Below are 17,622 nucleotides of genomic sequence, written 5' to 3'. Positions count from 1 at the left end.
TGGTACTGCTGCTGATTCTCGCTCCTGCAACCCTCCTTTCACAGCTTACTCTCCTCCATTCCAACCCTTTTGTCACAGCTTCCCTCTTCCATCTCCACTTTCTCCCCTCCACCTGTCAAAAGAAGAAGAGTTGGTTTTTATACCCACTTTTCTCTACCGAAAGGAGTCTCAAAGCAGTTTGCAATTGCCTTCCCTTCCTCCCCTACCACAACAGATACCTTGTGAGGTTCGGGGGGGGGGGGTGAGAGAGTTCTGACTAGCCCAAGGTCACCCAGCAGGCTTCATGTGTAGGAGTGGGGAAACCAACCCGGTTCACCAGATTAGAGTCCGCTGCTCATGCAAGGGAGCAGGGAATCAAACCCGGTTCTCCAGCTTAGAGTCTGCCGCTCTTAACCACTACACCACGCTGGCTCTCAAAAAGCCTCCATGAATGGGGTTGCTGGGATCACATGTAGCATCTTTGGTGTGATGATGTGTTAGGGTTACCAACCTCCAGGTTCTAGCTGGAGATCTGCTGCTATTACAACTGATCTCCAGCTGATAGAGATCAGTTCACATGAAGAAAATGGCAGCTTTGGCAATTGGACTCTATGGCATTGAAGTCCCTCCCCAAACCCCGCCCTCCCCAGGCTCCGCCCCCCCCAACTCCCACTGGTAACCTTATGATGTGTCCTTCTCCATTTGGGTTTTTTAAGCCCCTTAATCTTTTTTTAAATTTTTTTTGGAGTTCTCAACAAACCTGGGGAATTTGAAGAAATGCCTCTTTCTCTGTACCCGTCCCCATTGGCCCACTCTAAACTGGGTTTGGAAATTGATACATGATCAAATCGTGATCATAGACCTTGTATTTATTTATTTATTATCTCACATATCCTAATATTGCAGGAAGGAGGTTAAAGATCCACTAATATTAACAATGACATTTAGCTGAAAACAAAGTTTTAATGGTTCATCTTCGTGGCTTCTGTGCAGTCCCGCATGGGACTGCGCTTGCGCAGGCCAGCCGCGGAGAACTGACTAGAAAGCTTTCAGGAGCTTCAGAACGCCTGGAGCGCTCCCCCTCCCCTCCGTCCCAGGCCGAGAGCAACGGTCCGCCCAACGGTCAGTTGACGGAGGGAGGAGGGGCGCTCCCCCCTCAGTTCTCTCTTCGCCGCCGTGGAGAGAACACTAGCTTTGTTTCAGAGCGTCTTTTCTGTTACCTCAGAGAAAATTTCTCTTCAGGATTTTATTTCTTTTTTGCCAATATAATCTTATTTAACAACTGTGCCAAATGTAGAAATAGTATGGCACAAAATAATGACTGTTGTTACGTTTGAGAGATTTGTGCTTTTTCTTTTACTTCAAAAAAAAAAAATTCTCTTCAGGATTTGATTTCCTTTTTGCCAATATGGTTTGATGTACCAAATGTGCCAAATATGAAAGGATTATAGCACAAAATAACGATGATTGTGTTCTGTATAAGAGACTTATGTCTTTTCTTTCACTTAGAAAGGTCTTCTCTTCAGGATTTGATTTCTTTTCTTTTGTCAATGTGGCTTTATTTAACAAATTTGCCAAATGTACAATAGTATGGTACAAATTAATACTTGTTCTATTTGAGACTTGTGTCTTTTCTTCTACCTCAGAAATTCTTTTCTTTCAGCATTTGATGTCTGTTTTGCCAATATCACTTTCTTTGACAATTCTGCCAAATGCAGAATAAGTATGCCACTAATTAATGGTCGGTTTTGTTTCAGATACTTGTTTTAATCTTGTCTCTTTTTCATTTTTACAAGTCATGCAGGCTGTGTTTCTCCAGTTTGAATGTCTGTGAGGAAATCCGGCTTTACTAATGCTTAGGTTATCTCCACGACGTGTGTGGAAAGAGGTCTCAACCCAAAGGCTGTGATAAGGACTGGATATGCTGCAGCACTAGGGGTTCTGTCCCCTATGAAGTGCATAGATGAGACCTCGAAGTCGACAGGCTCTGAGAAAAGCCACTGTATGGTTGCACTAGGGGCTTGGTGTTCCATCCCTTACGATGTGCATGGATGAGACCTTGAAGTCGACAGGCTGAGAAAAGCCACTGTATGGTTGCACTAGGGGCTCGGTGTTCCGTCCCTTACGATGTGCATGGATGAGACCTTGAAGTCGACAGGCTGAGAAAAGCCACTGTATGGTTGCACTAGGGGCTCGGTGTTCCGTCCCTTACGATGTGCATGGATGAGACCTTGAAGTCGACAGGCTGCGTGGAAAGCCGTTTTACTGTGGTGCTAGGGGCTCTGGACCCCATGACATGCATGGATGATGTCTCGATGTCAACAGGTTCCGTGGAAAGCCTGCTAGTCTACAGCACTAGGGGATCAGTCCCCTAAGGTAAGGTAAGGTAAGGTAAGGTGCATGACGTGCAGAGAGAGGTCTCGAGGTCGAGCAATTCCAAGGAGGTGGGAACACCTACTCCTCAGGGTGTAAAAGCCTCGACGTTGGCTCACCTCTGACGCACCAACACAACAGCCACCTGGCTCTTGTCGATGTCATACACCGATTCCTCCTCGATGCCGAGATGAGCGGGTTCGAGTTTGCCTCCATGCCAGCTGTCTGTTGCTGCGGCATCTGTTCGGAGAAGGGGAGGAATCTCAGCGTTGCAGCTCCCCCCCCCCCGCTTCCCTCGACGTCAGGCATCGCCGTCGCTAGTGGGGTAAGCAAGCTTGGGCTGAAGCATTGTCCAGCATGTGGGGAAGGCTTCTCAGCCATGTTCCGTCCCCCCCTTATGTTCCCTGAGCCTCTCCGTGGGATGCTCCTGCGGGAATACATATATCCCCATGGGTGTATAGACACTCATCCCCTCTGTGACAAGTGTCTTCCCACCGACCTCGAAGTCAATTTACATGGTCACCTTGGCGTCAAGGAGCGAGGGCTCATAATACGCTTCCTCTCATGTGTAACCCATCTGGGTTCCTGCCTGTCTCACCCATGGGGTCATTCAGCTCTATTTAGAATACTTAATCTGGATGGCATAGGCTTGGAAGATTTTATAATCTCCCTCAGATTCGAAGTCGGATCTGACAAGGAGTTGTGTTATGCGAAACCAATATGGTATACATTTGGCTTCTTTTCCCTAGAAGGTGGGAAATCTATATAAAGCTAAAAGAGGATGCTTGATTCCTCTTACAGTATCCCTCACCCAGTTGCTAGTTGCTGGGACACTTCTATCTTAATATGGGTCAGGTTCCCATTTTTATCCGGGGGTTGCTGGGGCTGCCCACTTTGACTCTGGGCAGGAGCACTGAATCTCCCATTAAGAACACTTTTCAGTGTTAGGGCTGTAATTAGCCTAAGCAAATTATGTACACTGATAAGTCTTGTACATATTGCGTTTACCCAGCATAAGGGGAGACGTCCCCAACTCACAGGGTGTTTGACTTCCCAAGGACTTTTCATACAGGGACAAACAGGCATGACTACAGGATAATAAATGCATAACTCCTGGGTAGATTTATGCTAAATGCTGAATGGTGCTCTTAACCATCCAAGGCACTGGGTTCCCTCCATATTGAGTTCATTGCAGCTGAGATCTCTATATTGCAATGCAAATAAACCCCTTTATTTAGGAACACGCAAATTTTAATCTATGTATTTTTATCTTGGATAAAGGAAAATGCTGATAAGGGACCCCGACTGGACCTCAGACTCCTTAATATGGATCCACAGGTGCCCACATTTCAGGATACTTCCCTTTTCAGATGTCCTTCCTCAGTTGCCTGGGAGCCTTTTTGGTTGTAGTCCTGAATCTAAGGACAATTATCTTAATTGTATGTTACAGTATGTTACAGGCTTGTTGCACTTGCTTTCCTCCTGTCAGCAGGTGGTGCTGTTGATCCGTAATTGGATTATTGGCTATTGGACAATTCATTTTACCAGTCCTGCAGGTTTGCCTGTCTCTAACCTTGTCAGCCCTATGTGTCGTTGGATTTGCTAGTTGAATTTGTGTAATCCCAATTGCTCCCTACTCAAAGGATAGCATTCTTTTTGCTACTTTGAATGTTTTTTCTTCAAGCCCTTAACAACTCAAGGGCCCATGGTTTTTCTGTCCCTTTAGCTGCACGATTTATGTGCAAATGTAGATCAGTTCTTAAAAGGAATAATTTTGATCACCATTGTTACTGGTCTATATCCTAGGGTATCTACCGATAGGCTTCAAAATAAAATAAAATAAAAATTAAAATACAAAAACAAGACCAACAACTAATGGGGTTCAACTTGGTTCTGAGACTGGGGAATACTCCTCTGTGTGTATTGTGGATCATCAGTCTAAGAACATTAGACCTCTGGTACCTGAATTTACAAAACAAGGGTTTTCAAGAGGACATTAAAAAACATACCTTACCAAAGACAAACAAACAAACAAACAAACATATATGTTTCCAGTCATCGTCCCCTACTACGGTTGGTTCTATTGCATATCGCTTTGGTTCCTGCTCCTTCCCAGACTAGTGGTGCAGATCCTGTCTGACAGGGCAACTATGCTAATACCACCTGAAGACATAGTCTTCCTATATCCAGAACTGTGCTGTGTTCTCTCCAGTACTAAGGTTCTCACAAGCACTTGTGCAAGGGTGTTTACCTGAATGTTTTCCTTCATGAAATCACATTATTCTTCTGGAAGTCAGGACAATCCAGTACCATTTTGTACCTTTTTTCAGCCACTGCTATGAGTGTATATAGCATGGCAATGTAAATATCTATAGCATGAGGGAGAGTTCCCTGTCCTGCTGTCCCAGGTTTTTCCGGTTGTGGCAAAGGACCTAACAGCACAACGTTTCCTTCCTGGGCGTCCAGGTGGTGAGAGAAGCCTACTCTCTCAGATTTCCCAAGCTGACAGGTTTCATCAACCCACAAGTAATCCCTCACTCTATGTTCCCTGCTTTCCCTTTTTAAGGGAATGGTTTTTTCCCAGGTAGAGTCCTATTATCTCAAGTGCAGATGCAATATGTCCCTGCTTCCTACAGAACACTGGATGCCATGAGGCCGTCGGAGAGATTCTCCAGTTTCACTGGTCACATTTATTTTAATGCTGCATTTTTGTTCCCTGGCTTCACAGACCCAGGACACCAGTGATGCTCATAGGTCCCTATTGACCACAATGTTTTGTGTTCCCAATCTGTAGATTACTTTTGATGGGGATTTCGGGTACTTTCTCAAGAAGACTAGCTGATCAGGGTATAGCCCCTTCCTTCTCTGCCACAATGTCGCTTCACTACAGTGGGTGGCGTGGTCATCTCAACCATCTAACGGGACCTACCTAGAGTCACAAGGTTGTTAACAGTATTATGCATACCACACAGATAGTCATCTTATGCTGCCAAGTGGGGTCATTTTTTTGAATGATCAGGGTCAGACGGTTTGCAACCTCTTACTTCACCTTTATATGGGGTGTGTCATTACTCATTAAATGATACTAGCCTGGCTGTTATTCCCGTCAAGCACATCTGGTGGTCATCTCAGCCCTCTGTTTCCTGATTAATTCTTATTCAGTATTTGCAACACCAGTTTGCTAATGGTTTGAGGGCCTTGGCTAGTCTAATTTTTTTCCCTACGCTAATGCCCATATTATTCTTTGCATTATGCTTTAAACCTTTTGTATAATGGCACCATCTAACCTGTTTTTTCTTTTATCCACTAAGGTGCTGTTTTTGGTTGCTGTCATTTAACCTGTTTAAATTATTGGTCTGTGATCACTTTTCATCAGGTTAAGGTAGTATTACCTAGATTGAAGTTCGACCTTGGGTAAGGTCCCGTTGCCGAACCTGTTTTCTTCTAAATCCTCAGTCGCTAACTGAGCAATCTCTTCATGCAATCAAGTGCCTGAAGACCATGTCCTTCAGGTTCCATGCAGCACCTAAACAACCTATTGGTCTAGTGCATGGAAGGCTGAACCAGCAGCTTCTTTGGAAACGGTTTCCCGATGGTGTTTATAGCAATGCTGAACTATGCTGTCCACTCCATATGGAGGCCTTTTGCAACAGGGCTCATGTCTCTTTCGCTGTTTTCCTTGCCATGACAGATTTCTGAGGCTTCTCTAAAGTGGCAACCTGGTCCTTCGATCCACATACCTCTGGCATTGCCCTGTAGATGTGGTCTCCAGGGAGGAAACAGCTGTTTGTGAGAGTTGTCTTTTAATTAGGTGACAAGCCCACACCCGCCTCCATGGTAGGTGAGCTTGCTATTCTCCCATGCGGGACTGCACAGAAGCCACGAAGATGAAAAACAGAGTTGCACTTACCTGTAACTGTTGTTCATCGAGTGGTCTTCTGTGCAGGCACGCATCCCTCCCTCCTTTCCCCGCTGTGGGCTACTGCTTGGTGGCTATGGTGGTCTTCCACGGCGGCGAAGGGAGAACTGAGGGGGGAGCGCCCCTCCTCCCTCCGTCAACTGACCGTTGGGTGGACCGTTGCTCTCGGCCTGGGACGGAGGGGAGGGGGAGCGCTCCAGGCGTTCTGAAGCTCCTGAAAGCTTTCTAGTCAGTTCTCCGCGGCTGGCCTGCGCAAGCGCAGTCCCATGCGTGCCTGCACAGAAGACCACTCGATGAACAACAGTTACAGGTAAGTGCAACTCTGTTTTTATTAACATTTCTGATTATCCTCTGGCTGTTTTGTTCAGTTGATTGGTTATTTCTGTTGATTTTGATTATTTATGTGCAAACTCTGCTGAAGTTTATATTGTACATTTATAACAGTAGATTTTAATAGTTCTATTAGCTTCTTGGCTGTTTTCTAGACTGTTCCCACTAAAAGATGGAGTATAAATATTTCAATTACAAAAAATATGAGAAGCAGTCATATTTATAGGAAGCATTAACAAAAGAACATATCATAGTGTCGGATTTCTGAAATATTATCAAGGTAAAAGGTTAATTTTTTGTCCACTATTGGAAGTATGATGTAGAAGGAATGGTAAGGATTTACTACTTCTATGTGTGTTAACATTTTTACATAAACATAATGAAAGGCCAGCTGAATGTTTTCCAGATACTTTTGTTTTTATTAGTGATATTTATTGTCTTAAGTTGGCCAATTTGCATTATTGTTCTCAGATAACAAAAACTTCAGACATATGAATGTTCTAGATGGGATTTAATTTTTTTAAAAAACTATTAGGGTGAGATTTGTCACAGTTGTTCAGTCACCATTTCCCCAGAAAGTAATTTTGACTGCTTGGCTTTCAATAGTTAGCAACTTTTACTGTAACTGGGGGGGGGGGGGAAGGGAATGAGAAAACAGTCAATATTATTCAGAGTTTTTAAATGATTTCCTTTACAAGTAACTGGTCAGTTTGTACATCTTGCTTCGATCCCCCCCATTGATATATTTGCAACAAAAGTGGAATACATGAAGTGGGTAAGGGGAAGAAGAAGAGTTGGTTTTTATATTCCAACTTTCTCTCCTACTTAAGGGAGTCTCAAAGGGAATTGCCTTCCCTTCCTCTCCCCACAACAGACACCCTGTGGGGTAGGTGGGGCTGAGAGAGCTCTAAGAGAGCTGTAACTAGCATAAGGTCACCCAGCTGGCTTCATGTGGAGGAGTGGAGAAACCCAGTTCACCAGATTAGCCTCCGCCACTCATGTAGAGGAGTGGGGAATCAAACCCGGTTCTCCAGATCAGACTCCACCACTCCAAACCACCGCTCTTATCCACTACACCACGCTGGCTCATTATATCAATTGATATCAACAGCACGAAAATCAGACCTAAAAACAGTAATAAAATAAGAATATATTGATAAAAGCAATGACACCAGAAAGCAGTAGTAGAATCAATAAGAATATCAGCACCAAGAAAAAAACAACCTTTCTGGAATAAAATAGTTTATTCCAAAGTCTGGCTGCCACAGCTGAAAACGCCCTGCCACACACGTCTTGCGTCACTTTGGGCACGTGGAGTAAAATGGCATAAATTATTTCTAAGTCCCAAGCAGACTCAATCAAGTAGAGGTGGTCCTTGAAACCTTTTATTTTGCTACAGCCAAATGGCATTCAGACTCAAAAACCGTCTTCTAAATCTTGGACCCAGACTTTTTATACTCCTTCTTTTGGCATGTGCAGTTTTCCAAGCGTCACTTGCTTTCAAGATGCATCTAAAAGACAAATGATGCATTTTCCCATCTTAAACCTTATAAATGTAGAAAGGGAACGCCGTCTCCTGATTTAAAAAGTGGTTTTTGTTTCATAGTCATCCATTATCTGCCTTTTTAACTAGCCTAAAAAGGAGTTCTGCTTGGGTATTAATGTATTGCATAGATGTATTATTATTTTTCTGGACGATGAAACAAAATCTTTGGAAGTGGTACAACTTCTTTCCTTCCAAATTCCTTTAAGACGTTAAATCATATAAAAGGTGTTGTACAAGAGTTGATGGACATCATCTGTGGCTTTTCTCTCTCCCTCCCTTCTGATTTTAAAATTGCTTGCTTTAGGTTTATGTTTTTTTTCCCCCATCCAGAAATACAGTAAGGGGCAATTGATGTTCCAAGAGAACCAGGTGCGTACAGTCTCAAAGCAGCACAGCTTTTAAATATTTTATTTCCTTTGCAAACAGGTTCATACCAAGTTCCACTGCAGGCAGGCACATGCTGCAGGCACTGACACTTCATGCTTGACATTTTCCTACGACGGCACTGCTCTCGCCAGTCGAGGGGGTAAGTGACCAAATTGTCCTCTGTGTATGTTGCGGCACGCAACTTTGGCTAAAGTTTTGTACCGCCCTCGTATGTTTGTTTATTTTATTATTGATTTGTGAAAATATATACGCCGCCTGTTCCAGAGACCTGATCAAGGTAGCTGACGAAGCTTTTAAAAAAATATAGTGACGCTTAAAATGGTATCCAGCGTGGTGTAGTGATTAAGAGCGGAGGTTTGGAGCGGTGGAGTCTGATCTGGAGAACCGGGTTCGAGTCCCCACTTCTCCACATGAGCGGCGGAGGCTAATCTGGTGAACTGGATTTGTTTCTCTACTCCTACACACGAAGCCAGCTGGGTGACTTTGGGCGAGTCACATTCTCTCAGCCTCACCTACCTCACAGGGTGTCTGTTATGGGGAAGGGAAGGTGATTGTAAGCTGGTTTGATTCTCCCTTAAGTGGCAGAGAAAGTCGGCATTTAAAAACCAACTCTTCTTCTTCATCATCCATAAAACAGTCCTCATACCTCGTATCTTCAGGACCTCCTCTCTTGGTATACCCCCCTAAGGACAGTACAATCTTCCGGTGATAATTTGCTGGTGGTCCCCAGCCCTAAGAGTGTGCGGCTGTCCTCGACAAGAGCCAGGACTATTTTGGCCCTGGCTCCAGCCTGGTGGAATGCTCTATCTGGTGACATCAGGGCCCTGCGGGACCTCAAAGAGTTCTGCAGGGCCTGTAAGACAGAGCTTTTCTGCCAGGCCTATAGTTGAGGACAGCCGCGGGCGTCATCTTTACTGGCCTCCCTACCTCCCCCCCCCCCATATGCTAAACTGGTATGCATTTGGAGGGGTGGCTGCCTGTTTATGTCAGCCAAACAAAGTATATTCACAATACTATAAGACTAAGCTGTAGTAAAGAATAGTAAAGGGCTCTCAATAATTTTACAAAATCACAAAGTATTCAATTTCACATATAACAATTTACTGTGTCAACGAACCACACTAAGACAACAAAGTGCAATGTGTATCTACCTATGTGTCACTAACATACAACATACAAGAACATACAAAACAATAGAAAGACACAGCCAGCCAGGCGTTTTGGAGATCTAATACTGATGAGCAAATTTATGCCAAATGTTGTTGTGTTCAAGGAATGACAGTGAACTGGAAATCTTGACTGATGAAGCTGTCTTGAGCAGTGAAAGCATGATTGTTAATCCAGACAGCGTTTCTAAGTTCCATTTCCATCTTGTACTGTAGCATTACATTCTGTTAAGCTACATTGTCTCCTGTTTATTGCAATTTCTGTATTGTAGCAATATACCTTACATTGCCAACTTTATGACTCACGGCTACATTGCATTCCAGCTTAGTGGCACAAGTAAATTGTTTTGCTATATTGATAAAAAAGTAAAATTGAATAGCTATATTAATAAGAGAAAAAGATTATATACATTTAGATGATCAGGAATTTATATGAAAAATGAAAGTCTGATGACTTAAACATATTTTTGGTTTTCAAACCATTGTGATATTGTTTTGTATGTTCTTGTATGTTGTATGTTAGTGACACATAGATAGATACACATTGCACTTTGTTGTCTTAGTGTGGTTACGTTGACACAGTAAATTGTTATATGTGAAACTGAATACTTTGTGATTTTGTAAAATTATTGAGAGCCCTTTACTATTCTTTACTACTGTTTATGTCAGTCAGCACAATGAGAACTGTACACCATCTTTGCTTTGTGATTGTCATTTTTAATGATTTTATGCTACAGGGTTTTATATTGATTGTTTATTAATGCTATTTTAGATGCAATTCAATAAATAAATAAATAAACAAATAAATAAATAAAATAAAAAAATAGCTAAAACGGTGATTTGGCCAAAGCAGTCCATGTTCTTATCACTTTCAGCTTAGCTTACAAATTCAAATTTAAAACAGTATACAATAAAACCTCACATAAACCCATACCGTAAAAAATGCCTGCAGCCTATACTCTATTAAAAGCTGTAGCTAATAGAGTAGTCTCTATTACTCTAGAGGTGTTTAGGGGGCAGCACCCCCCATATAGAGGGAACTGATCTGAATTAGAACCCTGTGCAGTTGCTGTCTGAAACAACTGATCCTGGATCTCGGAGGAGGAGGAGTTGGGTATTAATACCCCAATTTTCTGTACCTTTTAAGGAGTCTCAAACCGACTTACAATTGCCTTCCCTTCCCCTCCCCACAACAGACATCTTGTGAGGTAGGCAGGGCTGAGAGAGTTTGGAGAGAACTGTGACTGGCTGAAGGTCACCCAGGTGGCTTCATCTGGAGGAGTGGGGAAACCAACCTGGTTCTCCAGATTAGAGTCTGCCGGTCATGTGTAGGAGTGGGGAATCAAACCCAGGTCTCCAGATTAGAGGAGTCCACCGCTCTCTTTTTTTAAATATATTTTTATTTTCAATATTGGGTACAGAAAAAAAAGAGAAGACACATAGGGAAAAAACCATATTGTACAAGATTGCAGTGCTCAAGCTCATCTACTCAACCGTTCCCCCCAAGAAACTTCCTCTCTAAGGAGGATCACTGACTGTGAGAAAATTAAACCATGCTAAAACATTATGATTTATTGCTGACAGTTAATAAAAACATTACTATTTGCTACAACCATTCAATTGATATAAACCCAGTTCTCCAGATTAGAGTCCACCACTCTTAACCACTACGCCACGCCAGCTCCCCGCTAGTCATCTTAGCTAGACCAGAACTTCGCTCGAGCAGAATTGCTGGAAGAATAGGCAGCCTCCTCTATTGGCCAACTCAGCATCAAATTTCCCAGCCACCACCCTTGGCATAACATGCGGTTCAGTTTCCCAGCATCCTGCTGTCATGATCAATTTGCCCGCCTGTCAACTCTTCCCCCAAACACCACAGGTAGCCAGCCAGGTGGCCGATCATAAATAAATCAGAACGCAACCCGCACGTCATACTTTGATCCAAAATCTTTTTGAAACTCTGACTTTCTAATGCGCAACATCCAGGGCTGCTTTTTAGGAACACCACGTATTGAAAATGCTAAGTTGGTCCCAGGTAGGGTTATTTGAGCCATTTTTATGCGCGCTGAAAAACTGCACATTTGTGCTTTATATAATGTTAGTATTACCCTGGACTCTTACCAACAAAAGCAGATGTGTAACCACCAGCGTCCTTAGATCAGCGCACCTGCCAAACACAGGGATCAAAGCAGGGGGAATAGGGAATTCCAGAGAACCCTCCAACTGCATCTTTTGCTGCGTGATGCAGTTTGTCTGTTGGATGTGAGTGTGGGGAGACAGCGCTCAGCTGCAGGCACGAGGGGGAAGAGGAAGAGTCAGTTTTCATATCCCAACTTTCCTGCTTAAGGAAGAATCAAACCGGCTCACAATCACCTTCCTTTCCCCCTCCACACAACAGACACCCTGTGAGGTAGGTGGGGCTGAGAGAGCTGTGACTGGCCCAAGGTCACCTAGCTGGCTTCATGTGTAGGAGTGGGGAAACAAATCCAGTGCACCAGATTAGCCTCCACCGCTCATGTGGAGGAGCGGGGAATCAAACCCGGTTCTCCAGATCAGAGTCCACCGCTCCAAACCACTACTCTTAACCACTACACCACGCTGGCTGGAGGAACAGCCGAAGAATTGCTTGTGAGGCTTCCCATTTTCATCCACATCAAAACTAAGTTTGAACCTGACAGCAATGCAAGAAAGCTATATTCAAAGGCCTTGTGACCACAGCAAGCTTCCACAGCCAGATGGGGTTTCAAACCTGGGTGATTATGAACTAGTCACATACTTCCTGCCTAATCTACCTCACAGGGCTGTTGTGCGGATAAAAAGGAGGAGAGGAGAATAATGTAAGATTTTTGGGTCCCCCCTGGGGAGAAAGGTGGGGTATAAATGAAGTAAATAAATAATAACTGTAGCTGAAGATGGGAGGCGAATAAAAGGTTGGCTGGTGAATGGCTGAGAAGAGGAGAATGAGGCAGGTAAATGGGAAAGGATATGGGGATTGCAAAGGGGAGGGAAAGAAGAAATAGTGTGGGGGAAAGTGAGCCCCCCCCCCAAATCCTTGGGGATTCCCTACTGTGTCCCTCTAAACTGGGAGTTGGAGTGGTATAAGGCCCCTCGTGAGGCGGCACTTCCGGTTGTAAACTGGAAGTGACGTGCCGCGATGTGTATGCGTGTGTGCACGTTTGCCCGCTGACCCTCAGGTGGCCTGTGGGCAGAGGGGTGAATTGCCAGGGGTTTGCCCGCCACCACCGGGCACCTGGCAACCCTAGGCCACCACCACACAATTGGGCCACAGTTTTCCTAGGTAGAGGCTGCCGGGGGAGGAGGGAAGCTGAAGATAGAGGGGCAGATAAAGGTGGGTTGGCTGCTGCTTGGGAAGGAGATAGGGTTGCCAACTCCAGGTTAGGAAATTCTTGGGGATTTAGGAGTGGAGCCTGAGGATTGAGGAGAGAAGGGTATAATGCCATAGACTCTGCCCTCCAAAGCAGCCATTTCCTCCAGGAGAAGTAGGATTGCTAACTTCCAGATGGGGGCTGGAGATCACCCGGAATTATAGCTGCTCTCTGATGACAGAGATCAGTTCCTCTGCTGAGGTCATATCCTTCCCCAAACCTCACCATCCCAAGGCTCCACCCCCAAATGTCCAGGAATTTCCCAACATGGAGCTGGCAACCCTACAGGGAACTGATCTCTGTAGTTGGGAGATCCATTTTGATTCCAAGATATCTCCAGTTTGGCAAGCCTAGAAGGAGAGAAGGAAGCAGGAAAAGGGGCGAGGCTATGGGGGGCTTTCAGGAAAGGGAAAGAGGAAATAGTGGGGAAGGGGAACTGAGATGCCCCCCGCAAGTTCTTGCGGGTTCCTGCTTGTTGATTAATAACTTCTAACCAGAAGCTGGCTGGACAGATGTGGGTAAACTTTTAGATTGCTCATAAACATTAAAAAAGACCAACGTTCCACACAAAGAGAACGTCTGGTAAATTATCTGAGAACCTCCATTGACTAATATTATCTGTGGATGCCGAGGAGCATCTCTCCATGGGCAGCCAATGGAGCACTTTTAAAACTGGCAGAGTATCTTCTCTGTATCCTGCACCAGTCAGCAGACTTGCTGATGCCTTTCATCCTAGTTAAAACTTCCAGCCCGTGTCCAGTATGTTCACATGAACACATGATGCTGCCTTATACTGAATCAGACCCTTTGTCCATCAAAGTCAGTATTGTCTACTCAGACTGGCAGCGGCTCTCCAGGGTCTCAGGTAGAGATCTTTCACAGCACCCACTTGCCCTAGTCCCTTTAACTGGAGATGCCGGGGATTGAACCTGGGACCTTCTGCATGCCAAGCAGATGCTCTACCACTGAGCCACAGCCCTTCCCCTACAGCCCCTGTTATGTCGCCATATGCTCCAAGTGTGGGACCTTAAAAAACTTTTTTCTGCTGTTTTTCATTATACGTCACTTGACATGCTTCACTTTTTCTCGCGTTGTGCAAAATAATTATGTGGTACTTCACATGCTGTCAATCTCAGTTTCAGCTCCAGTTCTCTCATTAGCATGCATCATTTCTTTAGCTAAAAGTTAGTTTGCTAATTAATGTCATAAACACTTAAGGTAGAAAGAACCATTTTAGTTCACTGTTCCTCTTTTTTCCCAAGCTTTTCTTACTGGAATACACGTGATGTAGAATTAGGGTTGCCAGGTCCCTCTTCGCCACCGGTGGGAGGTTTTCGGGTGGAGCCTGAGGAGAGTGGGGTTTGGGGAAGGGAGGGCCTTCAATACCATAGAGCCCAGTTGCCAAAGCAGCCATTTTCTCCAGGTGAACTGATCTCTATTGGCTGGAAATCAGTTGTAATATCAGGAAATCACCAGCTAGTACCTGGAGGTTGGCAACCCTATGTAGAATTGATGAGCTGAGAAGCAAGTTTTTCTGTTAACAATTTTTTCTGCACTTAGATATATTCTCAGCATCTCTCTCCTTCCCAATGAGAAATTGTCCCTGAAGTTTGAGATGATGCAGAACAAAGTTTTCAAAATCATGTTGTTGTTGTTTTTTTAAAAAAAACACTAGAAACAACTCATCTGACAACTTCTCCCTCGGGCATCCCATGAATTCTTCATAGTGAAGACCGTGTCAAGGCCTAGTCTGCCAAGGTCAAAGGAGCCTTGGTTGCAGTTTGGTACTGTGAAGAAGAATTGAAGAGTTGCCAGTCACATCACTGAACATTTCCAAAAGAAAAAAAAAGGCTCAATTTGCTTAGCTTTTATGGTATAGCTGGGTAGTTTTTATCTGAATTGCTGACAGAGCTGCATCAAAGGCCTGGCTCACTGGTTCCATTCTCACATGCTCAGACAGTGAATAAACCAGACATATTGCTTATGAGCTTTGTCAGAAAAAGGATTTGATTTGGCCTTTGGGTGACATGTGGATCCTTTCATTCTTATCGTCCTGTCTTCCCTTCCTCTCCGGACGCCATGGTCTAAGAAGCAGTATAAGGCCTTCGCACTGCCAGGTCAGTGGTGGATAGGGTTGCCAACCTCCAGGTGGTGGCAGGAGATCGCCTGCTATTACAACTGATCTCCAGCCGATAGAGATCAGTTCACCTGGAGAAAATGGCCGCTTTGGCAATTGGACTCTATGGGATTGAAGTCCCTCCCCTCCCCCAAACTCCGCCCTCTTCAGGCTTCGCCCCAAAAACCTTCCACCGGTGGCGAAGAGGGACCTGGCAATCCTAATGGTGGAATTCTGAAGGTGAAATATGCCCTGCTATAAAGGCACAGCACAGCCTGGCTTTTTAGAGATGTATGCCTTTTTGGGGTGAAGAGAATTATTGTCATACATTTATTCAATAATGGTTGGGAGAAAGCCATTAGGGAAAAAAAATTCTGCATTGTAAAGGAGCTTTCCCCCATGTTGTTATCTGTTAAGTCTTATTTTTTTATATTTCCTAGGAGACGATACCTTAAAAATATGGGATGTCAGGAAATTTAAAACACCTCTTAACTCAGTCGCAGGTCTGCCTAGCTTCTTCCCCATGTAAGTACCTTATCAATGCCAGGGTGGGGGTGTTGTTATTGAATGGCTTTTCTATGTTGATGATAATGAATATTGATCCCATAAGTTTTCTTCTGTGTAACCAGTTTATGAATTCCAGTCTTCAAGTGTCCATGTCACACCTAACCAAAAAGGGGTTGAATCGTTGTGTGTTGAGATCTTACGGTAATATGATCTTGAACTTTCACAAAACCAGTTTGGTGGGCTGACAAAGAAAAAGGGCAGCTCATGTTTTTGTTCCATAATTTAAAAAAAACAACTCTGCTGCTCAGAATGTCAGACATTTTTGTCTAGGTATGTAAAAAGGTAAAGGTAAAGGTCCCCTGTGCAAGCACTGGGTCATTCCTGACCCATGGGGTGATGTCACATCCCGACGTTTCCTGGGCAGACTTTGTTTATGGGGTGGTTTGCCAGTGCCTTCCCCAGTTGTCTTCCCTTTACCCCAGCAAGCTGGGTACTCATTGTAGCTAATGATAATACATGCTCTTTAAGCTTGCTTCGATGCCTGGTACCCTACGTGAATGGGTATGCGGCACCCAAATGTATTTGGGCGGCTGGAAAGTGTAGACAAAGGCCAGTGGCAAGGCGGAGGGGCAGAGTCGTGAAAAGAAGGAGCCGGTTCTGACAGCCTGAACCTACCAACTGGTGTGAGGCTGGAACCCACCCTGCTTGGGTTACTCAGCTTGGTTGTATAGATCATCTAATGTAGCAACACTTCATAGTAATACTGTGACTTTTTTAACTGAGTCATACCATTGGTCAGGTCAGTGTTGTCTCCTCTGGTTGGCGGTGGCTGTTCAGAGAGGTCTTTCACATCACCGACTACCTGGGCCCATTTAATGGAGAGGCCAGTGACTGAACCTGGGACCTTCTATTTGCAAACCAGATAGTCTGCCATGGAGTCAAGCCCCCACAGTCTGAACACTGGCTCTCTGAAAAGTTGGTTTTTGCACTGGAAGGCAGCCTCTGGAATGTGGGCTTTGCTTCCTTTGATGGCCTTCTACAGTTTAACATCAGATCTGCTCTCTGGGTTCAGGCTGGTAGGAATTCTGGATAGCGTTAACTGTGGTATTTGTGTGGATGTAGTGACTCTTGTCCTGCACAAAGGGGTGAGGCAAGAGTCAAGGCAGGAACTGGATCCAACAGTATAACATAGATGTTGTTCCAGCAAAGGTTGTGAATGAACTGAGGCCTTAAATGCTACTGCAAGAGGTGGAGATACAAGCCCCTTCGGGTGCTGGCTGCTGGTACTTAAAGGTGCTGTGCCCGATCATGGCAATGAGTACTGCAGCGGGTTTGAGGTGGTTCAGGGTCTAAGGTTGAATCTGAAGGCCAGGCTGTTTCCCACGGTGAGCAGGCTGGTTACACAACTCTTGAGGCTCCTCCTGCACATCAAAGGGGGCTTCTGGAGGTGTTCCAGCTGTGGTGGTGTTAAATGCCCAAGCCCCTCCTCCTCTGAGTCTTCAACCTCCTCATCTGAGAAGAAGTCTGCATGTTGGTTAGAGTTGACAGATCCCTCTTCGCCACCGGCAGGAGGTTTTTGGGGTGGAGCTTGAGGAGGGCGGGGTTCGGGGAGGGGAGGGACTTCAATGCCATGGAGTCCAATTGCCAAAGCGGCTATTTTCTCCAGGTGAACTGATCTCTATCGGCTGGAGATCAGTTGTAATAACAGGAGATCTCCAGCTAGTACCTCGAGGTTGGCAACCCTAATGCTGGTCCATGACAAGTTTGCAGGGAAGTGGTGTTGTGTTTACACCAGACCTTTGACTTGCAGAAGCAGCTTCTAATACATAGATATGGTTGGGGAGCATGTCTTACAGCACCCTTGCTGAAGCGAAGCAAGTCTCAATCTACTCGGTGCCAGGATGACAGGCTAC

General features: G+C 44.8%; 1 protein-coding gene across 1 annotated transcript in view; it reads left to right on the top strand.

Annotated features, from left to right (window-relative positions):
- The window catches only part of WDR70 (WD repeat domain 70), a 148,828-nt gene that overhangs the window by 97,741 nt on the left and 33,465 nt on the right, over positions 1–17,622 (top strand). The window contains exons 11-12 of the mRNA XM_056848023.1: positions 8,574–8,673; positions 15,643–15,727. Of these exons, the coding sequence (XP_056704001.1) occupies positions 8,574–8,673; positions 15,643–15,727 (185 nt within the window). The remainder of the gene's footprint in view (positions 1–8,573; positions 8,674–15,642; positions 15,728–17,622) is intronic.

This window comes from Euleptes europaea, chromosome 4, assembly GCF_029931775.1.
Source record: "Euleptes europaea isolate rEulEur1 chromosome 4, rEulEur1.hap1, whole genome shotgun sequence".
Lineage (NCBI taxonomy): Eukaryota > Metazoa > Chordata > Lepidosauria > Squamata > Sphaerodactylidae > Euleptes > Euleptes europaea.
The sequence above is the reverse complement of the archived record's forward strand: the minus strand, read 5'-3'. Positions and strand labels throughout refer to the sequence as shown.